Here is a 24373-nt window from a genome sequence, read left to right as displayed (position 1 = left end):
CTAAATTCTGGCCAGAATCCAATTTTAGAAGTGTATGAATCTTTTTTTGTGAAAATTGATTAAACACTAAAAAAAATCCTTGAAATGCTCAAAATGCTAATTTTTTCCTGAATTTTAGACCACGACATTCTAACTCCAGCAAGTATTTTGATGGAAAGTCGTACTGACAACACGCGTATAGGTTTTGTCTATGAATTATACTACGCCCACACCTACATAATATAATAGTTTGATGAAAAGTATCCCAACTTTTTCGAAACACCAAACAGATCATATTATATTTTAATGAAAAGTCGTACTGATAGCAAGGGGCTGAGCTATATCTAAGGTACCTTTTTGAAGCCTCAGAAGCATAAAATCATCGACGCATCATACCGAGAGGCAATTTAATCTTTGATCTAACGTGTTTAGGCGCAGGGTTTCGAATTTGAATGGAGAAGTGGAGGCGAAGTTCGCGGTCGATCCTTTCAGCCATAACTAGATCAAATGCAGGTTCTTTCTCATATTCCTGCACTCAATTATGGCTAATATCAACTGTAATCATTTCATAAACGGATTCGAAACGAACAACCATATAAGTCTTTGTGCCTCTGAATATAATTTCGAACACAGTAATCCACCAACAAGAAGTTCAAACGCAGAGCTGCATCATCCATCACGGATAGGCGGTATTCGGACGAAAGAATGGCGTGATTAAATTCTTGCGTGACAATTTAAAGATGATGTTACTTCGGTTTTTTATTCACTTGTAATTTCTGAATTTGCCGTGGACATTTAACGCGTGATATTTACGGATTGGTTTCGTTAAATAATCTCAGAAATATGACGAAATCTTGGTCCTCTTTGCTGACTTTGCGTAGCTATTTACGCTAGACATTTAAGGATTAGTGTTGTTAAATTATTTCTTGAATTATGAGAAATATATTGAAATCCCGTTCCCAACTCTTGAGTTTAATTCGGAAAACATTCATCTATTAATCAAAATTCCAACACAGAGCTTTATCCATCAATTTGACAGAAATGTGAAATTTTAAAAGAGAATTGCGTGGTTAGATAGCTCCGCGATTATTTAAGGATTACGTATGTTTTCATCTTCACTTATAAATGCTTAGTTTTCCGTCCTTATTGTTCAGTTGTGCGTGGCAAGTCATCCCTAGATATCCAAGGATTAGTTTTGTTAAAATATTTTGTGATTTTTCAGGAATATAACAAAATTCCCGTTCTCAATTGTTGATTGTTCCGTTTTATTCTGCCGCCGGATCTTTAAATATTCGTTTCGTTAAATTATCTCTTAAATTGTCAGAAATATAACAAAGTTATTGGGCCCTTGAGTTTTCTTGTCAATTTATCACAGTGTCAATTTATCAGTATATTATGCCAAATATAACTACTTTATAAATGTGCCAATTACAACATGTCTCGTCTCGGCCTAGATTTGAACCTATGCCACTGGGAGCCAAACCGCTAGAACTAAGATTTTTTTGAGTTCCATTGTGATTTATCACGAACATTTAAATATTGGTTTTATTAAGTCAATTTTAAAATGTATTACAAAAAGCCGATTCCACTCTGATTCCCTGCACATCGCCTATCAGTGGTTTTAGTTTCATATCATCAATAGGAAAAACTGGGATATATATTAAACCGCCGTGAGTCGAATCGAAATTTTGGTTTTAGTTTCATGTCATCGATAGGAGAAACTGGGGATAGATTAACCCGTCGGGAGTCAACCTGAAATTAGCAAGTTGATAAACTAATATGTATTTTTGTAGTGTAAGATGATGCAAGGCCAGATTCCACCTCAGTAGTTTGCATTATAAATGCTGAAGTTTGACCAGAATTTTTGGCCTAAGTGTAGTTGTCAGGTGTTAAAAACATGGAGAAATTGAGAACAAATTTGTGGCATATGCCATTCATAGTTTTAACTTTTCGGTGGATTAGGCCACTTTACACATACTTATCTTGGCAGATTATGAAGTGTTCTCAGACTAGGTTATGATGCTTTTAATAAATATGTTTCTTTGAATACCTGGGACTTCTATTAGAGAAATTGTGAATGGGTGAACCACAAGGATCAAAAAATTGTAAGTAGTTGTTGTGCTCCTCCCAAGATGCAGTGAGACAACAAAAAGTCAGTCTTAGTTCTAGCATTCTAATTCAAAAGATTAATTTTTAGAAACCCTGGATTGCAAAAAATAAACAAAGGAAAAGGGAAAGGGGTGAGAAGGTTTTTTGGTTGAAAAGATCAATAAGACTGTTGCTTAAGAAGGGCTATGGAATTCTGTTAAATTATGGTATGTTCTATGCTTAGAGCAATTTACTTCAATTCTTCTTATTAGCCCAATGTCAATTCTCAGTATAGCAATCACATAAACATATAAGTGAAATGCTAATAGAACATAAATAAAATCGACAGAAGACAAGCCAAAACAAGAGACACAAGATGTGGCGGCTAGCCAGGGACAAACTCCAATGCGGGGAAACCCTTTGATCAATTCTTCAATAATTCAGCAGAGAGAGAGATAGTACAATATCACAAATCTATGATTTATAACAGCAGCAGCATAAATCAAATCAGCAAGGTCAAAGCTGGTCAAACAACTCACCAATGACCTTAAGATATCCTAGGAGAACTCGGCCTCCAACAGCAAGTATGTGCAGCCCAAAACAGTCCAAGTAAGAGGGACAAATCAGCAATGAAAGCTACAGCAACCTGCAGCCAGCCCTAACTAGTCAACGCTGTCCCAAATCAGCCCTCCAAAAGTCAATGCAGCACTTCGTCTAGCCTAGGAGAGGCTGCCCATGTAAAGCCGCAGTCAAAGAGGGTAAGGCGCTGGTCAAAGCAGCCCTAAATCACCCCAAACAGATGGTTGTACCCTCCTGCGTCCTCGCTGCCCTAATCTGCGTCCTCACAATGATGCCCTAGAGATCTGCGTCCTTCAAAGCTGCCCAAGAGATCTGCGTCCTCCTTCCTTGTGTATACCCAAGAGACAAGGAAGAGATGAGAGGATGAGAGTGAGTGAAATGAGACACAATGTCTCCTCCTTTTATATGCAACGTTGAGGTTAGTTGGGGGTGTGCAACACAACTTAACTTGCTGGCCGACCTTGACAAATTGTCAAGAAATACAAATAAATTCATATCTCCATGAATACATGTCAGAATTGGATGATCGTTAGATCAATCCTACACCTCTCGACGAGAGGAATCCAAGAAAAATATCAACTGCCATAAATAAGATTACCCACATGGAGTTTGGCCCTAGTTGTCAATTTTAACACTCCCTCTCAACTAGGGAGAACTCCATTTGCTAATCCTGTCTGTCGGTACCATCTTTGCCATCAAATACACTGCCCTGTACTGCTAAACTCTGCGCTGCTCTGCTGAACTATGAAGAAGAAGAAATGATCGAGAATGTATCATACCATCCTCTACTGACCCGAAGTCAATCCCAGATAAAAGAAAGTGTCCAATAACGCTCTTATTGACCCGAAGTCAGTCCCAATGAAGAGAGTGTGTCATACCACTCTTACTGATCCTAGATCAGTTCCAAAAGAGAGTGAGTTATATCACTCTTACTGACCCGAAGTCAGTTCCAATTGATCCCAGATCAATGTCATCCTAGCATAGGGAGTACGGTAGATACACGATGCGTCCATCGGTACTACTATGGTCCCTATCCTCATTTCCCTACTCATTGGCCAGATGAGAGGTACTTCCCATGAGTCCCAGACTGCATGGGTAGGATGTCTCGACAGGAGAAGGATGAACCACTCATCCTGCCTACATGTCGCCACGGGGTATCACAGGGGAAGGTTGAACCATTCACCCTGTACACAGTGCACCACTAGGGGAGGGTGAGTCGCCCTATGGTCGCTCGTCGCTCCAAGAAGTACCCCAAGCCCCCCAGAGCTCCCAAAGCTCAATGTATGCATCATACAGGACCCTCATAAGAGGGTCTCTCAACGACTCCTAGTCGTTCTCGGAAAGTCAAGAATTTGACCTTTCCCAGGGGCTTCGTCAGAATGTCGGCGACCTGCTCATCTGTCCCAATATGATGGAGCCTTATTTCTCCTCGCTGTACCATATCCTGGATAAAGTGGTACTTGATATCGATGTGTTTGGAGCGATCATGAAATACAAGATTCTTTGATAAATGAATCCCACTCTGGTTGTTGCATAGGATCACGGTAGTATCCAGCGTATGTCCAAATAGCTCACTGAAGAGCTTCCTCAACCAGACAGCCTCACAGGAGGCCATACTCGCAGCAATGTACTCTGCCTCAGCTATTCTCAAAGCCACCGACTTCTACTTCCTGCTCATCCAGGAGATCGAGGCAGAACCCAAAGAGAAACAACACTCGGAAGTGCTCTTTCGGTCCACCACATTGCCTGCCCAATCAACATTGGAATATCCATGTAGCCTCACATCTTCGGCAGTGTATCTCAACCCATGAGTGATTGTGCCCCGAAGATATCTCAGAAGATTCTTGGCACCAATCCAATGTGAGTGATGAGGCTCAACCATATATTGGCTCAACGTGTTGACTGCAAAACATATATCCGGATGGGAGTTCACCAAGAACATCAATGCTCCTATGAGTTGATGATACTCAGTAGCATTTCCCAAAGCAGGTCCGACAACACTACCGCATAACTTCTTGAAGTTAAGCTCCATTGGGTAGTCACGGGCTTGCAGTGCACCATACTGAATTTCTCCAATATTTTCACCATGTATTTTCCTTGAGATAGGAAAATCTCTCCTGGCTTCTGCTAGACCTCCAGCCCTAGGAAATAGTGCATCAGTCCTAGGTCCTTCATCTCAAATTCGGAAGCCAACTCCCTCTTACATTTGTGAATGAGAGGGTCTGCACCTGTCAGGAAGAGGTCGTCAACATACAACACTAGTATGAGAGGCTTATCATCCTCAACCTTAAAGTAAAGGTTTGGATCGACTTCATTCCTAGTGAAGTGAATCCCAACTTCATCAAGTAGCTATCGATCCTCTCATACCAAGCTTGGGGTGCTTGCTTCAGCCCATAGAGAGCTTTCTTCAACCTGCATACGTGAGATTCCCGATTATGAATCTCAAACCCCTTGGGTTGTTCCACATAGACTTCCTCTTTAATCGAACCATGCAAGAACGCGGTCTTGACATCCATCTGATGTAGGTTCCATCCTTGCGAAGCAACAAGGGCTATGATCAAGCGGATGGTGGTGTATCGGGCAACAGGTGCAAATATCTCATCATAATCTACACCTTCCTTTTGAGAGAAGCCTCGAGCAACAAAGCGAGCCTTATATTTTTCAGCACTCCCATCAGCTCCATGCTTTATTTTGTAAAGCCACTTCGAGGTGACAACTGTTTTGTCCTGGGGTCTGGGGACCACATCCCAGACATCGTTTTTCATGATGGAAAGAGTAACATATCATAGTTGCTATTCTTCGATAACACCAATGTCCATGTACAAGAAGCAACCATTCACGGAAAGAAAATTGAGCTATGGAAAAATCACTTGCCATAACGGCGTGCATGCCTTCAACACCACTGATACCAACTCCAATATCTGCCTCTTGAAGCATGCATACATCATTGGCCCCATCAACAATTGCTAATGTGGTTTTCCCGATACCTTCCTCAACCAGCCGTTTAACAAGTGCTTTCAATTTTGGTGAGAGTCCACAATAAATAGTTGATGCACAATTGTTGACGGTGCTGGACCCACCAACATGTCAAGGGGATCTCCCTGGTAAGAAGTCCCAATTAGACTTCAGACTGTTTGGTGTAGGAGTCCCAGCAGTGGGTCGTAAGGTAATGCCTTGACGCGATGTCGTATAGAGGCAAGTAAGATAACTCTGTTAGTAGCAAGGGTGGGATTGATGCAGTGAGTCAAGGAATGAGTATGAGAGGTTCCAACACTTCAAAGGGAGAGGAGGGTGAAGGTGAGTTCCAGGTTGAAAGGGATCAGTCCCAACTCGGCTAGGAACACACAACCCAAAGGATGTGCACAGCTTCCGGCAGAGCAGTCGACATGGATGCGACAATCACAACATACAAGGTAAGATAACATGAATAGCACTCACGGATCAGTCCGAGACGTGTGTGATGGTTGATATAACAAGGTTCAGAGAAAGGTCTGTCTGATGTCCGACAGAGCAGTCGACACAGACAGTGATATCATTAAGGCAACCGGAACAGTCCAACTACAATAGCAACATATGCATGAAAATGTGTTGGCTCTTATTATTAAAGAAGTGTAAGTCACAATCATACAATACACCATGTAAACCTGCTAGCCCCATCAGTGGAACGTTACAGCCACATCCGCCTGCTCCTCCAAAGAGATGTACTAGCTCCGTGTAGTGGAGAAGCCAAGGCGCGTTACAATACTGTCCAAACCTTCTTCAAGATAGTCTTAGTAGAAGCTTGGCTGACCAAAAGCCCTTACAATGAGTTATGAGGGACTATTTATAGCAAAGGGTGGGGTGACCCTTGACATTCCCCTTTGTGACAGTTCAACTACCCTCATGACTCTTCACCTACTCTATGATTGTTACATCCAATTGTTGACACTCGACTTACACTTGACATGACTTAACATTACAATGCACATGTACTCATGTGAGACAACATGGCTTGAGAAAGCCTTGCAAGACATCACTGACACTCGGTCCGCTGTGGTGAGACCAACTCTTTGACATGCTTGTGATGGTGAAGCTGGTGAGCTGATGCCAAGCTTGGTCGTCCGTGATGGTGTGCATGTACCTCATGGTGACATCTTGCTGAAGCGAACTCTTGCCTTTGTGTTGCAACTGGTGCATTGGTTTGGCCTCTTCATCCAACTCGTCTGCTAACATGCGCATGGTCTTCTTGGGTACGGTTGAACCGGCAACACACTGATGCATAGTGTCTGTGCTGATCTTCAAGTGTGTGCTGGTGGTCATGCGCATCAACTTGCCGAAGTGCATGTTCAGCCCCAGTTGGACTTGCTTCTTGTCTTCGCCTTGGTGAGTGTGTTGAATGGGTTGGATTGCATGCGTGCACTCAACGACATGCATGCTGCTGGATCCTTTGCATGCGATCAACAACACTGCTCACCATGTTTGCTCTATGTTAGCTACTGGGATGGATCCTTAACTTGTACTGGTGCAGTTTCATCTGTGAGTGCATGTTGCGCCCACTGCTGTTCCTGTTCCTGCTGCAACTCATTGGATTGTCTGTGCAGCTTCATGTTCTTCCTGAGTTGCTGCTTTAGCACATGCAACTCCTTCTTTGTTCCATCTTTTGCCTTTGTGCGATCTTCATGTCGTGCCGTCACTTCATAGCCCGAGTCTCCAAAGTTGTTTTCATTATCAGTGGATTTGCTTGATCTTGCAACTTTGCTTCGCCTCTATGTTGTCAACAACCTTCCTCTTGCATTCGCTTCATTTGCTGCATTCGCTGCATTCGGTATGCTACCTTCAACTGCTGTTCATGATGCTGCTTGCTGTGATCTTGCTGCTTAATGTCCTTGTCCACGAACAACTTGATGTCTTCGTGAGTAGGTAAGCCCATGGACACTTGATTGACTGCATCCCCAAGCGTGCTCTGAATGATGTCTTCGTCTCTGCTCTCTTGGAAACCATTGTACCTGTACTGCTGAGAGGCAGATGAACACTTGTGATACCTGGAGATATGGAAACACTCATAGCAAGCAATTTGTCAGTCGAAAACGAAAATGAACATGAGAGCTGACTTGCAACACACTTGGGTGAATGATCACGAAGGTTGTGCAATTTCGGCTGGGAGGTCGAAAGACCGACTGCCAAGACTGCACAAGGCACAGTCTGGGCTGCTGGGAGACTGACTAACTGTTGGAACTGCAAAATGTGCAATCCAGTTGGGCAGTTGGCTGCTGGGATTGCGCAATGCGCGATTCTAGCTGGGAAAGACTACTGGCCCAGGGACAAATTTGTGCAAATTTTTGGGCCAAGCAACCACTAACCTCCAGAAATGCACAATTCAGTCCAGGAGGCCAGTGCTGGGCCAAAATGCGCAAATCTGGAGAGGAAGGTGAGCCTTCCTTCTCTAGATTGCGCAATGCAACCTTGGTGAAGGCAGAGACCGGGCCAAGGTTGGCCCGACTCGCTGACGGGCAACTGAAAGCAAGTTGATGAAATGCATGGCGACACTAAGTGATAGCAGAAGTGATAAACAGTGCATGCAAAACATGAATGGAGGATTGAGCAAACAGATCAACATGCATGTGGGTGAGGCCGTTCGCCAGGTTGGGCGAACGTCCGTGCAAAACAGTTTCATGCATGCGACAATAGTGAGATAGCAACGAAAATTGAAACAGAGCTAGGACAAGCTAGTATACATGTAAACGACAATGGCACTCAAATAAATCAAGCAAACAATACTCATACAAGCGAAAACCCAAAAAGCGACAGAAATGCAGCACAAGGCATGGGAAGCGAGCTTACCCCAAAACAGCTGAGCTGAATGTGCCGACTGCTCCTAGATGTGATGTGGGATGTCAAAGCTACAAGGTTGATGTGAGGAATGAGCTCTGCAATGTCCGGTTGATGAGTTTTGATAACATCGAGGTTGTGACGCGCATGCCACAAATCTAGGGGAAGCGACACTTGGAGGGAGGTTTTTGAATTACTCCTTGCATGTAACCTCCAACTGCTAAACATAGATCCTTGAAACAAGGGATGCCTTTGCATGCTGCCTTGGGAGAAGCAGCCTATGCATGCAAGTTTGTTTTGCTCGGTTCCGGAGGGAACTGGTCAACTCAGCTACACATGCAAGCGACTGCTCGACTGCTGGAGAGAAATGCACATTTCTGACTGTCAGTTGGGCTGACTGCCCAAGGGGATTGCGCAATTTCTAGGCAGAGCAGCTGACTGCTGCCTAGATTTGTGCAAATCCTGGGTTGAACAACCTGTTGATGGAAAAAATTGCGCAAATCTTGTTGGGAGGGTTGGCTGGCAGGATTGCGCAATCCTGGAGCCCAGCAGGCTGTCAGAAGGAATTGTGCAATTCTTGGAGGGAAGGCTGGTTTCCCTCCAGAAATGCGCAAATTTCACTGGGAAGCTGCTCAGCCTGCAGCTGGACCAAGTCTGGGTGAGTAGCCTGTGAAGGGAAAAGATCAAATTGTGATCGACAGGCTGCCTTTGAGCAAGAAAGACATTGAAGCTTGAGGAATTGATGAAGCAAGGCAAGCTGCTGTGAAGGTTGGTAGGGAGGCTCCAAAACAGGCTAAGGCAAAATTTTGGAGGGTGTTTTAGCCGCTACAACAACAACCAATAGCCACACTTAGAAACTTCTCTTTAATTTCTTTCTCCAATGCATATGCCAATGAATTCCCACCAATAATCAAAGCTAATACATCATCATTGCCCCTTACTGTACTCACTTGCATTTTTCCATTGCTAATTTGTTTTCGTATACTTTCCTTGGAGACCTTTGAAATGACTTCCTTGTCTCCTTGTGCCTCTACTACATTTATCTCAGGTGTAACTAATGTGGTTAGTATTTGCTTCATTCCTTGTCTCAAAAAACTACATGCAAATCCAATATTGATGGCAATTTCCAATTTATCTCTAGTCAAAATCAAATCTTAATACTAGTCTGTGATAGCTTGTCAATGCACTAAGGAACCCCTTTTGTAGTTTGTCCTCGACACCAGTTGCGCCAATGAGAATCAATTCCCTCTTAGTTTTGTCTGTCACAACATCCACTTTTGCATCCCGGTTTGCACTTACAATATTTATAGCCTCCATAAATTCTTCATTCCAAACTATGTACTCCTCTTCATCAAGCTCACGGTATGCAATTGCCAAGGTTCTTAACCCAACATCAACATATTTGTTCATATGAGTTCTTGTGGCTTCCTCAAGCTCTCTTCCTTGATTCTTTGACGATCCTTCAAAAATGATATTGTATGCACCCTAGTCATGCAACATAACAATTGTCTCTGTACGTTTGAAAAATCCAAAGCCAAGCTCCCTTGCTGCTACAACAAAGTCTACTTCATTTGGTGACTCAGCTTCGTAACCGATTTTACCAATCTAATCATATTCTTCAGGGATTCTAGTTTGCAAAATGGCCAAAATACAAAAAACATGCAAATAACATCTTCATGCAGCTCCTGCTGCCAATGTTCGTTTATGCGGCGTTTGTCTCTAAAATTGAAACCTTTAACACGAGGTTTAGTCTCCATTTCAGTGTCGACTTGATCATTTATATCATTGTCCTCAAAGGACAAGTTTTGTAGCTCTACAACATCTTTTCCTAGCCTTTATGTAATATCCTTGCTAGGAGATCTCCCTAGGGGAATCTCTCCAAAAACCTTGCCATTATTCAACAATAAGTGAATATCTGCTTGATTTTGTTGGTTCTGATTTGACAACTTCTGGCTCGTAATTAGATATTCTTCTATGCAATCTATATCTCTATGCTTGAATATAGCCTCCATTCACTTGGCTGATACAACTCGAGGAGCACCATTGGACATACCCCTCAACATTACCTTATTGCCATTTGAGGCTTTGAATTCCTTTTCCATTATCTAGTATTTCATTGAGAACTTCCCCAATGAGTATAACCATTGTATCCCCAATACAACATTGGTGTTTGCAAGATCTAATACATAGAAGTCATCGGTAAATGTGTAGTTTCCCAGTGTCACATTCAAGCGTGGAATCCTCTGTGTGCATGTCATGCTATACCCATCAACCACCACAACGTTAAAGCCCTCAAACTCTTCTGCGGGGATGCCTCTCTTTGCCACCAAAGCTGCATCAATGAAGTTGTGAGTTTCCCTGCCATTGACCAAAGCTATGACTCGTTGTCCCAGTATGACCCCCTGATCTTGAAGGTGTAGTATCTATGGACTTCAGAAAGAGTGGCGATAGTATCACCCTTAATTCTTGTACAAGGTCTCTCATCCCCTTTAGATTCCTCATCCCCTTCTGAACTACTAGGCTCATTGCTTGGTGCTAGCATTGTATATTCTTCATCGTCGCTGTCTGACATCACCATACTATGGTGGACCTTTCCCTTTCCCAAGCATCTGTGACCTGGTTCCCATGGTTCCTGCAACTGAAGCAAAGTATTTTCCTTCTTAGCTCACTTTGAGTCTTGTCATCTAACCTGTCTTTCCTAGCCCAATCTTTCTGAAATGGCTGCTTATCTTGTTGAAATTTCTAACTTGTTAGAAATTTTCCTGCACTATCTGGTTTATTTCACCTACTTGTTTTATTCTTTAACAAGTTATTTAACCATATAAATACAAGCGCAATCTCAACCATCTACAGATCATCAACTGAAAGAAATAAACAAACACATAAGGGACACCGTTATTTTTGGACAATCTTCCCTAGAAAAACCCAACTTGGGAAAATCGGTGCAACAGTTTTGAGGGTTTTATTATTAAGCAACTTTTCTTAAGTACAACTGGGTGCCAAACTGGCTCACTCGACAGAGAAATCAATCTGGCAATAATACCTCTCTTCGGAAGCAGATATTCGGCAAGTCTGCTCCACGAAAGTCTCTCCAACGCATCTTTGAGGCTCTGCGTCAGTCCTCCTGGCCTCTGCGTCAGCCTGAAACCCTCTATGTTAACCCTCTGATGCTCTGCGCAGGCTTTCTGGCCCTCTGCGTCACTCACGCAGGCCCTCTGGCCCTTTGCGCAGTCACTCTGGCCCTCTGTGTGGCTTCTGCTGGCTCTGTGTAGCCTTCTCTGCCTCTGCGCTAGTCTTCCAACACTATCTCTGCCTCTATGCTATGCACTCACTACCCCACGCTGCAACTCTGATCACTGGTTTGATTTCTCTCAACAAACCCCGCTCCAGAAAATCGCACCGACTGATCAACTTGGTGTTTCTCCAACTGACCCTCAAGCCTCCTCTTATACTTTTTTCTGTTAAGTCTTCAACGACCGAGATTAAGTCCCTAATCAACGACTAAGATTAGATTTGGCTTGATCCATGTCATTTAGAACCTTCTCACCCAGTTTTATATTAATACCCATTAATAATTTTATTTTCCTAAGTTTAGAATTAAGAACCCATTAAAAATATTAATTATTTTAATATCTCTCTAACGGGGTGGAATTTCCCCAAACCATTTCTGGGTCTTGGAGATCTCATGTGCTTTAGCCTCTTCACCAATTTTCATGGCTAGAGCACATCCGATGCTACCCCAAATCAACGTATCTTTTTTCTTTTGAGGGATGAGTGATCTGGATGGAAATTTAACTTAAAGTACTGCATCTTCCATGTCTCACATCCTAATGATGGCATCTTGTAAAGTGGTGGGTTTGAAGGCCTTGACCCAACCACATAGTGGTTCGGCTAAACCTTCTGTGAAGAGCATGATTAACCTTTGTTCAGATATGTCTATCACCATAACAACTACTCCTTAAAATTTTGAAATGTAGGCATTTGGTGTTCCAATCTGCTTGAGCTGTGCTAGCTCCTTGAAGTGTATTTCCAGATCCTTTCTGTCAAATCGATCTATCAACCTTTGTGTGAAGTTCACATAAGAAGTAATGCTAGAATGTCCTAGGGTGACCAATCCATGGTACCACCATTCATGAGCTTCTCCTTCTAGATGCAAGGTGGCAATTTTGTGAAATTTTAATACTGTTGCAATCACTGGTTATTATTCTCTTATCTTTTCAGATTATTTGTCAACTGCGAAATACTTATGGCAAATACTGAATAAAACACAACTGCAACTTCACTGAAAAATAAATAACCACAGGAACTGAGAAAATTATGCACACATACAAATATTGAACACTAGTATTTTTGGACAAATGTCCTTGGAAAAACCCCGAAGGGAAACCAAGTTTAGCAGATGAGGGTTTTATTTATTAATCTTTCAACAAAAATATTACAGTTGGTTGCCGTAGAATGGAAAACCTTCGGAAAGTTTTTCTGATCACTCCTGCTAGTCTTGTTGACCTCTTGGAAGCAATTCGTCCCACCAAAACCAATTTGGCCTCCCACTAAAGCTAGTTTCAACTCACATGTGCAGCTTGGCAGATTAACTCGGCCCCTGGCGACTCACACTGGCCGGGAAAATTATCTTGGCCTCCACTAAAAAATCTCAACCTCAACTGGCAATTTGGTCCTCCTGTGCATATCGATCTCTTGTGCAAATTTCCTTGCTCCAGAATTTCTCCATCTTTGAGCAATTCACATTGCTTGTTTGGGTAATTCACACCCCCTGCTGAAGCAACTGTGTTAATTTTAGGTATGTTCTATGCTTAGAGCAATTTATTTCAATTTGCTTAAAGTAAACTGCATATAGAACACAAACATAAATCGCAGAAGACAAGCCAAGACAAGAGGACACAAGATATGGTGCTAGCCAGGGACAAACCCCAATGTGGGGAACCCTTGATCAATTTTTCTTATATGTTCTTCAATAGTTCAGCAGAAAGAGAGAGAGAGAGAGAGAGATAGTACATTTACAACAGAAGTCAACACTTTGACTTATCTAGATAAGAGCATAGATCATCTCTAAGAAGATGATACATGAGATTAGTTGAAGACATGCTGCTTCAACTGATTCTCCAAGGTGACTCCACCTATCATAGTGCTGCATCTCGTCATCATGCTGCACCTCACCGTGTTGCACCATGCTGCGCCCTATGTTGCACTGTTGTCACATGTGCCATTGTAGAACCATATTGTCATGCAACATGTCTCATGTGCTTGCCACAACTATCCATGTTGTCCATGCTTGCCATGCTGCACCATGCTTGCCATGTTGCGCCATGCTGTCCATGCTTGCCCTTCCATTGTGCCACTGCTGCACAATTTCATTGCTGTCCCATTGTGCCACTGCCTCATCATTTTGCTGTACCTCTGAACATTGTGGCACAATATCATCTCTGTCTCATCATACTGCTGTTCCAACATCTTACAGCGGTCTCATTGAACATTGCAGCACTATATCATACTGCTGTCCCGACATCTTACAACTATCCCATTGAACATTGCAGCACTATATCATACTGCTGCAGCACTATATCATACTGCTGTCCCAACATCTTACAGCTGTCCCATTGAACATTGCAGCACTATATCATACTGCTATCCCAACATCTTACAGCTGTCCCACTGAACATTGCAGCACTATATTATACTGCTGTCCCAACATCTTACAACTGTCCCATTGAACATCACAGCACTATATCATCTTGTTGTCGCATGCATTTTAGCAGTGCTATGTAGCCTGCTGTCCCAATTACTTTGCTGCACTAGTTAGCAGCACCATGTAGCCCAGCTGTCCTATTTACTTTGCTGCTGTTCACAACACTGCGGTGCCAATGCTGCCATTACTGCTACTTATATGGTGACTGGTTAGGGCATCTGGCAGCTCTTACACACCCAGCTATCCGTCCACAAATAGTAGCATATTGCTTCTATTCTCCTCGGCCTGGTTGCTTGCTTATGGTGCACTTAATCGTCTTGTCCCCAGGGCCCACGCAGTCCCTACAGCATCCACGTTGTCCCTTTGATCCTTCATGCTGCGGCTAAGGCTCCGCTGTCACACAGCCCTTTACGCTGTCTAGGGCAGCCTCCATGCTGTCCCTTTGACCCTTCACATCAGCGTCCTCCTTCTTCTTGAGATGCCTTAGGGTAGTTTCGTTAGGGCTGCCTTTAGAGCTGCATTAGGGCAGCCTTTAGGTTTGTGTTAGTAGGGACCAACGTATAGGTTTAGGGCTCCTCCTTGATAACGTTAGGGCTTTTCTTCATGACTACGTCCTCTAGATTAAGGCATCGTATTTCTTCTTGACTGCGGCTAGGGCAACTCCTTATCCTCCAACGTCTAGGGCTTCCACTCCTAGATTTCTCTTCCACTAAAACCCAAGACAAGTGGAGAGAAATCAAGATAGAAGTGCGTGTGAGAAATGACTCTCAAGTCATCTCCTTTTATACTAAAACATTGAGCACATGTGGGGTTTATTTGGTTGCTGGCCGACCTTGACGAATTGTCTTATAACACAAATAAATTCATACCTCCATGAATACTTATTGGAATCGGATGATCTTTAGATCAATCCTACACCTCTCGATGAGAGGGATCCAAGAAAAATATCAGCTGCCATAAATAAGATGACCCACATGAAGTTTGGCCCTAGTTGCCAATTTTAACACTTCCTCTCAACTAGGGAGAACTCCATATGCTGATCCATATGTCTGACTGTACTACCTCTGCCATCAGTGCCTTGCACTGCTCTGCTTTGCTGAACCATGAAGAAGAAAAATTGATCGAGAATGCCTCATACCATTCTCTACTGAGCCAAAGTTTTATTGATCACAGATCAATATCACAAGAGAGTGTCTCAAACCACTCACATTGATCCCAGATTAGTTTCATTGATCCCAGATCAATGGAGGTCATCCTAGCATAGGGAGTATGGTAGATACAACGATGCGTCCATCGATAGTACTACTATGGTTCCTAACCCCATTTCCCTGCTCATTGGCCAGATGAGAGGTACTTCCCATGAGTCCCATACTGCATGGGTAGGATGCCTCGACAGGAGAACCATTCATCTTGTCCCTAAGTCGCCACGGGGTATCACAAATCACAGGGGAAGGCTAAGCCATTCTCCCTGTACACAGTGCACCATTAGGGAAGGATGAGTCGCCCTATGGTTGCTTGTTGCTCCAATAAGTACCCCAAGCCCCCCGAAGCTCCCAGAGCTCAATGCATACAACATGCAGGACCCTCATAAGAAGGTCTCTCCATGACTCTAAGTCGTTCGGGAAAGTCACAAATTTGACCTATCCCGGGGGCTTTGACAAAATGTCTGCGACCTGTACATCAGCCTTAATGCGATGGAGCCTCCTTGCTCATCGACGTACCATATCCCAAATAAGGTAGTATCTGATGTCTATCTGTTGGAGCAATCATAGAATACGGGATTCCTCAACAATCGAATCCCCTCCTGGTTGACACTGAAGATCATGGTGGTATCCATCATGTGTACAAACAACTCACTGAGGAGCTTCCACAACCAGGCAGCTTCACACGAGATCAGACTCGTAGCTATTTATTCTGTCTCAGCGGTGCTCAAAGCAACCGTCTTCTGCTTTCTGCTCATCTAGGATATCGAATAGAACCCAAAGAGAATCAACACTCAGAAGTGCTCTTGAGATCCTCCACACTGCCTGCCTAGTCAGCATTCGAACAATCATGCAGCTTCATATTTTCGGCAGTGTATCTCAATCCATGAGAGATTGTGCCCCGAAGATATCTCAGAAGATTCTTGGCACCAATCTAGTGAGGCTCAACCATATATGAGCTCATCATACTAACTACAAATCATATGTTCGGACAAAGTTCACCAAGAACATCAACGTGAATGAGTTTATGAAACTCAGAGGCATTTCCCAAATCTGGTCTGGCATCACTACCATATAACTTCTGAAAGTTAAGATCCTCGAGGTAGTCACGGGCTTGCAGTTTACCATTCCACATTTGGAATCCAACTCCCTCTTACTTCTGCAAATGAGAGGGTCTGCACCTGTCAGAAATAGGTCGTCCTCAAAAGGTGTCGGTATGAGAGGTCTATCATCCACAACCTTCAAGCAATGGTTTGGATCGGCTTCACTCCTAGTGAATCTCAGCTTCATCAGACAACTATCAATCCTCTCATACTACGCCCGGGGTGTTTTGCTTCAAGCCATAGAGGGCTTTCTTCCACCTGCATACATGAGATTCCCGATCATGAATCTCAAACCCCTCGGGTTGTTCCAAACTTGTGGACCTGCTACATGAGGGGAATGGTCCCCTTGTAAGATTTTCCTTCGGTACATCTCAGACATGTACCTTCATGCTCCTTTTGAATTCAGGCATCCCTGTCACCATCTGACTCACATCGGGTAGGGCCCCATAAAGTAGACCTCTGGTGCTATAGATGAGATGTGTCAACTGACATGGTCCCCAATGGACTTCCTGCAACTTGATACAAATTGCCAACCCTGAACTCAAAAGCATCTTTGAAAATTCCATTTTCAAATACGTACCTTTCCATCAATGAATGCCACCCTAAAACCTTTGACTTCCATTGCCGAAATGGACACCAGGTTCTTCTTGCGATCAGGTACACAAAAGAGATTTTTGTAAATGAATCAAGTTACCCTCATTCAATTGAGGGGTAACATTCCCTACACCCTTTCTGGGATAGGTGGCATCGGCTCCAAGTATAATCCCACAATTGTTTCCATCTCTACTAAATTAGAGAGAGCACCCTTCTATCCGATGAAGTGCCTTGAAGCACTACAATCAATAAGCCAGATTCCCAAAGAATCTGAAGGAGAGGGCCAATACAAGATAACACTTATTTATCTTATCAGAAACAACATTTGATTCTTCCTACCTGGGGTTCCTTGCTTTCTTGGAAGAGTCAGCGGTTTCCTTGATGACCTACATTACCTGTCATTCCTCTGATCATTGAAGAGGTCCCTGGAATGATTGTTATCATCATCAAGTGATGTGTCCCTGCCATTCGGACACTCCTTCGCATATGTCTTTCCTTCCACCCTTAGATCCGGACTTCCCATTGAAGTGATCTGTAGGCCATCAAAAACTTCGGCTATGCCATTCTAATAACATTCTCTACTTCAACTTCACCCTTGGTGAATTATAAGAGGGATGAGGAATCCATTGATCCTTTTGTCCTTTCCCAACTGTCTTTGGTGATTGCTCTTTCACCCTTGCTTGGGCATTGTCTTCACCTCAACTCTGATTCCATGTTAATTTTAGGTATGTTCCATGCTTAGAGCAATTTATTTCAATTTGCTTAAAGTAAACTGCAGATAGAACATAAACAAAAATCACAGAAGACAAGCCAAGACAAGAGGACACAAGATGTGGTGCTAGCCAGGGACAAACCCCAGTGTGGGTAAACCCTTGATCAATTCTTCTTAGATGTTCTTCAATAGTTCAACAGACAGAGAGAGAGATAGTACATTTATAACAGAAGTCAACACTTTGCCTTATCTAGATAAGAGCATAGATCATCTCTAAGAAGATGATACATGAGATCAGTTGAAGACATGCTGCTTCAATTGATTCTCCAAGGTGACTCCTTCACCTATCATAGTGTTGCATCTCGTCATCATGCTGCAACTCACCGTGCTGCACCCTATGCTGCATTGCTGTCGCATGTGCCATTGTAGAACCATGTTGTCATACAACATGTCTCATGTGCTTGCCACAACTATCCATGCTGTCCATGCTTGCCATGGTGCGCCATGCTGTCAATTGTGCCACTGCCGCACAATGTCATTGTTGTCCCATTGTGCCACTGCCTCATCATTGTGTTGTCCCATTGAACATTGTGGCACAATATCATCTTTGTCCAATCATTGTTCTGTCTCATCATACTGCTGTCCCAACATCTTACAGTTGTCTCATTGAACATTGCAGCATTATATCATACTATTGTCCCAACATCTTACAACTGTCCCATTGAACATTGCAGCACTATATCATACTGTTGTCCCAACATCTTACAGCTGTCTCATTGAACATTGCAGCACTATATCATACTGCTGTCCCAACATCTTACAACTGTCCCATTGAACATTGCAACACTATATCATACTACTGCCCCAACATCTTACAACTGTCCCATTGAACATTGCAGCACTATATCATACTGCTGTCCCAACATCTTACAACTATCCCATTGAATATTACAACACTATATCATCTTGTTGTCCCATGCATTTTAGTAGCGCTATGTAGCCTGCTGTCCCATTTACTTTGCTGCACTAGTTAGCAGCACCATGTAGCCCAACTGTCCTATTTACTTTGCTGTTGTCCACAACACTGTTGTTCCAATGCTGCAATTACTGCTGCTTATATGGTGACTGGTTAGGGCATCTGGCAGCCCTTACACACCCAACTATCCGTCCACAAACAGTGGCATATTGCTTCTATTCTCCTTGGCCTGGTTGCTTGCTTATGGTGCACTTAACCGTCTTATCCCCATGCTGTCCCTACAGCCTCCACACTGTCTCTTTGATCCTTCATGCTGTGGCTAAGGCTCCGCTGTCCACACAGCCCTTTATGCTGTCTAGGGCCGCCTCCACGTTGTCCCTTTGACCCTTCACATCAGCGTCCTCCTTCTTCTTGAGCTGCCTTAGGGTAGCTCCGTTAGGGCTGCCTTTAGGTCTTAGTGAGGGCTGCCTTTAGGTCCGCGTTAGGGCAGCCTTTATATCTGCATTAGGGCAGCCTTTAGGTCTGCGTTAGTAGGGACCAGCGTATAGGTTTAGGGATTCTCCTTGATAGGGTTAGGGCTTTTCTTCATGACTGCGTCCTCTAGATTAGGGCATCGTATTTCTTCTTGACTACGGCTAGGGCAGTTTATCCTCCAACATCTAGGGCTTCCACTCCTAGGTTTCTTTTCCACTAAAACCCAAGACAAGTGGAGAGAAATCAAGATAGAAGTGTGTGTGAGAAATGACTCTCAAGTCATCTCCTTTTATACTAAAACGTTGAGAACATGTGGGGTTTATTTGGTCGCTGGCCGACCTTGACGCATTGTCTTATAACACAAATAAATTCATAACTCCATGAATGCTTATCGGAATCAGATGATCTTTAGATCAATCCTACACCTCTCGATGAGAGGGATCCAAGAAAAATATCAGCTGCCTTAAATAAGATGACCTACATGGAGTTTCGCCCTAGTTGCCAATTTTAACACTCCCTCTCAACTAGGGAGAACTCCGTCCGCTGATCCATATGTCTGACTGTACTATCTCTGCCATCTCTGCCATCAGTGCCTTGCACTGCTCTGCTGAACCATGAAGAAGAAGAATTGATCGAGAATGTCTCATACCATTCTCTACTGACCTGAAGTCACTTTTATTGATCCCAGATCAATATCACAAGAGAGTGTCTCAAACCACTCATATTGATCCCAGATCAATGGAGGTCATCCTAGCATAGGGAGTACGGTAGATACAATGATGCGTTCATCGACAATACTACTATGGTCCCTAACCCCATTTCCCTGTTCATTGGCCAGATGAGAGGTACTTCCCATGAGTCCCAGACTGCATGGGTAGGATGCCTCGACAGGAGAACCATTCATCCTGTCCCTAAGTCGCTTTGGGGTATCACAGGGGATGGCTAAGCCATTCACCCTATACACAACACACCATTAGGGGAGGGTGAGTCGCCCTATGGTTGCTTGTTGCTCCAATAAGTACCCCAAGCCCCCCGGAGCTCCCAGAGCTCAATGCATGCAACATGCAGGACCCTCATAAGAAGGTCTCTCAATGACTCCAAGTCGTTCGGGAAAGTCACGAATTTGACCTTTCCCCGGGGCTTTGAAAAAATGTCTGCGACCTGTACATCAGTCTCAATGCGATGGAGCCTCCTTGTTTTCTTTGAAGAGTCGGCCGTTTCCTTGATGACGTGCATTACTTGTCATTCCTTTGTTCATTGAAGATGTCCCTGGAATGATTGTTATCATCATCAAGTGATGTGTCCCTGCCATTCAAACACTCCTTCTCATCTGTCTTTCCTTCCACCCTTAGATCCAAACTTCCCGTTAAAGTGATTTGTAGGCCATTAGAAACTTCCACTACACCATTCTGATAACATTTTGTGCTTCGACTTCACCCTTGGTGAATTAGAAGAGGGATGAGGAATCCATTGATCCTTTTGTCCTTTCCCAAATGTCTTTGGTGATTGCTCTTTCACTCTTGCTTGGGCATTGTCTTCACCTCAACTCTGGTTCCATGTTAATTTTAGGTCTGTTCTATGCTTGGAGCAATTTATTTCAATTTGCTTAAAATAAACTGCAGATAAAACATAAACATAAATCGCAAAGACAAGCCAAGACAAGAGGACACAAGATGTGGCACTAGCCAGGGACAAACCCCAATGTGGGGAAACCCTTGATCAATTCTTCTTATATGTTCTTCAATAGTTCAACAGAGAGAGAGAGAGATAGTACATTTACAACAGAAGTCAACACTTTGGCTTATCTAGATAAGAGCATAGATCATCTCTAAGAAGATGATACATGAGATCAATTGAAGACATGCTGATTCAACTATTCTCCAAGGTGACTCCTTCACCTATCATAGTGCTGCATCTTGTCATCATGCTGCACCTCACTGTGCTGCACCACGCTGCACCCTATGTTGCACTGCTGTCACATGTGCCATTGTAGAACCATGTTGTCATACAACATGTCTCATGTGCTTGCCACAGCTATCCATGTTGTCCATGCTTGCCATGCTGCACCATGCTTGCCATGTTGCGCCACGCCGTCCATGCTTGCTGTCCCATTGTGCCACTGTTGCACAATGTCATTGTTGTCCCATTGTGCCACTGTTGCACAATGTCATTGCTGTCCCATTGTGCTACTGCCTCATCAGTGTGTTGTCCCATTGAACATTGTGGCACAATATCATCTCTGTCCCATCATTGTTTTGTCTCATCATACTGCTGTCCCAACATCTTACAACTGTCTCATTGAACATTGCAGCACTATATCATACTGTTGTCCCAACATCTTACAGTTGTCCCATTGAACATTGCAGCACTATATCATACTGCTGTCCCAACATCTTACAGTTGTCCCATTGAACATTGCAGCACTATATCATACTGCTGTCCCAACATCTTACAGCTGTCTTATTAAACATTGCAGCACTATATCATACTGCTGTCCCAACATCTTATAATTGTTTCATTGAACATTGAAGCACTATATCATACTGTTGTCCCATTGAACATTGCAGCACTATATCATCTTGTTGTCCAATGCATTTTAGCAGCGCTATGTAGCTTGCTATCCCATTTACTTTGCTGCACTAGTTAGCAGCACCATGTAGCCCAACTGTCCTATAGCCCAACTGTCCTATTTACTTTGCTGCTGTCCACAACACTGCTGTTCCAATGCTGCCATTATTGCTGCTTATATGGTGACTGGTTAGGGCATCTGGCAACCCTTACACACCCAGCTATCCGTTTGTTGACCACTACGTGTCAACTACGCATCGCAGTACACCCCCTTTTCTTCGCAAAAAGGGATAGCGCTTGATCGACATGTCTGTGCCATTCGACAGTCATCGTCGACTTGATCATATTATGTTGTAAACCCAGTCTGCATGTGTGAATTGTAAATAATCTTAGCAAATATGAGTCATGTATGTAAATTGCCTAGGTGGACCTAATTTCCTAGTGATAATCTACGTTCCGGAAGGTTTTTTGTCTCACCGATCTATGATCGGCAGAGTTTTCCTTCAGCCTAACCCCAAAGTCGGAATGGATTTTGTCATTAGAATCTTAGGAGAATCCTAGTGTGTTAATCTGCTAGATTATAGTTGTGTCGCAGAACTGGGTGGTTTATGAGGGTCTATGTCAAATGGGTTCTCCCCCTTGAGATGTAAAGTTGTAAAAGTCATGATGTAAAGTGTCTTGAGGGTTAGAAAATGTTTTAATCCCCTCATAAGTCCTAGGTCCTATGTGATTTTTCCAAAGGCTAAGTTCGAAGATCCATTTAAAAATAAATTAAAAATTAAAAAATTAAAAAAAATAAAAAAAAAATTAAATAAAAATAAAAAATAATAAAATAAAGTAAAAACCTAAAAATAATAAAATAATAATATTTTTGAGTAAATAAATGCAGAATTTCAATTTTTTAATGCATTAAAAATTCGACGGATGAGATTAAGAGATATCTTGATCCTCATCGACGGTCGAGATTAGTTTGACATGGATCACTTGAACTAGCTGTTGAGAATTTTTCCTTTAAATAGGGTGCTAGGGGTCATTTGAGATCAGATTTGATGTGAGAGTCTGGTGCTAAAGAAAGCTCTCTTGTAGTCATTTTTTTGTGCAATAAAGAAGACTTTGGGGTTAAAAATCTTGCTGGTGTTACTCTTCTGGAAATGCTGTAAGATTGTTTTATTTTTCTGCATAATTTTATTTTCAGCCATTGAGGATAGCTTAATGAAGATTGATCTAGGCACAGGTATCTTGCCTGATCTTTGGGGTTTGAATGGTAGTTTAGATTCTGAAATATAGTGGCAGGTATCTCCATTTGATCTGGGTTTCACTATTGTTTTCTCCTTCTATGTTAATGGTTGATTTTAAGCTGTGCAGGAAATTCTTTTTTTTTTTTTTTTCAGATTACCGGGCGTTAGAGGAAGTTCTCGGCTGAACCAGCCAACTCCCAGATTGTGTTTTCTGAAAGAGCCCAGTCAGTTCTTGATCCCGGGCTTATCATTCGAATTTTTTTTTATGAATGCATTCAGGGTTTTCTGAAATATCTCACATTAAAATTAAACTCTGATAATACTATTGTGATTATTGACAAATCTGGCTACTAAAGAGCCTTAGATCTGTAAATACTGTAAATTTTGTAGCTGTTTTTTAGGGTTTTATTTTCAATCCTTGCATATATATATTCTGGGTTTTCGTTTTCCCATTGCAGGTTGCAGGCACAGGCTATGAGAATTTTTCAGGGTTTCATCAGATAATCTCAAGCAGTCTGCCATCCGGGGTTTCATTTTTTGCAAGGACATTCTCCAAAAAGATTTTCAAATTTTCTGGAGAAATTCAAGGTTCTGTTCAAGCCATCTGTCTGCTATTCCTGGGGCCTCATCTTAGCTCCAACCTGTACAAGCCTGCAAACAACACACTCACAACCCTTATTCCACCATTGAATGCCCAGATCTGCGTGTTTTCTTCCCTTACGCAGTTATTTTGCATATATCCCTCATGAAAATCCGTTTCTCAAACCCACAGTCCATCGATTTTCTTTCACTGATCTTGCACACCCCTTTCTCAGCAAGCCATTAAACCCGCGTCAATCCTTTCTCCCTCATGCAATCTCCAGTGCATCATTGCTGCTCGAAGCTGCGTATTTCCCTCACAATCCAACATGCTGTTTTTCAACCCGCAAGAGATTTCCCACGCCTCCATTTGCAAAACGTATGACCTCCATGTCTGCTGCCGTCAAATTCTCCACGTTCAAATCTGCAATCCCGTTGCCTCATTTTCCTGCACACGTCCCTCATCCTTCCCCGCCATTCTCCATCCCTCTGCAGTAAACTCCAGATCCGCCATCACCTGCAAAGACTGTAAGAATCACGTTTTTATTTTTCACTGGCTGGTTTGATTCGCGTTGGGTATGTGCACAGGGTTAGTGCAGATAGAAAATCTCGTTTTTATTCACACGAGCCAAGTAATGATTCAAGGTTTTTTTTTGTGGGCGCTGGATAAACCTGTGTGCTGCGTCCTCGTCCTATCTGCACCCGCTCGCCGTCGAAGAGCATTCTGCCATTGAACAGTAAGAACACATTTTGTATACGAGCCAGATTT

General features: G+C 43.0%; 1 protein-coding gene and 1 pseudogene across 3 annotated transcripts in view; one reads left to right on the top strand and one right to left on the bottom strand.

Annotated features, from left to right (window-relative positions):
- Nucleotides 1-208: 208 nt before the first annotated feature.
- Nucleotides 209-24373, top strand: part of LOC149188053 (D-2-hydroxyglutarate dehydrogenase, mitochondrial-like) — a 455451-nt gene continuing 431286 nt past the window's right edge. Inside the window, exons 1-2 of one of the 3 annotated variants that reach the window (XM_089411557.1) lie at nucleotides 209-328; nucleotides 412-492. In XM_089411557.1, the coding sequence (XP_089267683.1) occupies nucleotides 432-492 (61 nt within the window). In that variant the 5' untranslated portion in view covers nucleotides 209-328; nucleotides 412-431. The other 2 variants (XM_089411558.1, XM_089411556.1) reach the window with 2 other exon arrangements.
- Nucleotides 2534-23996, bottom strand: LOC149188054 (putative phospholipid-transporting ATPase 9; annotated as a pseudogene).

The sequence above is a fragment of the Pinus tabuliformis genome, chromosome 3_1, assembly GCF_031772625.1.
Source record: "Pinus tabuliformis cultivar Carrire ecotype Pingquan chromosome 3_1, CPIR1, whole genome shotgun sequence".
NCBI lineage: Eukaryota > Viridiplantae > Streptophyta > Pinopsida > Pinales > Pinaceae > Pinus > Pinus tabuliformis.
The sequence above is the reverse complement of the archived record's forward strand: the minus strand, read 5'-3'. Positions and strand labels throughout refer to the sequence as shown.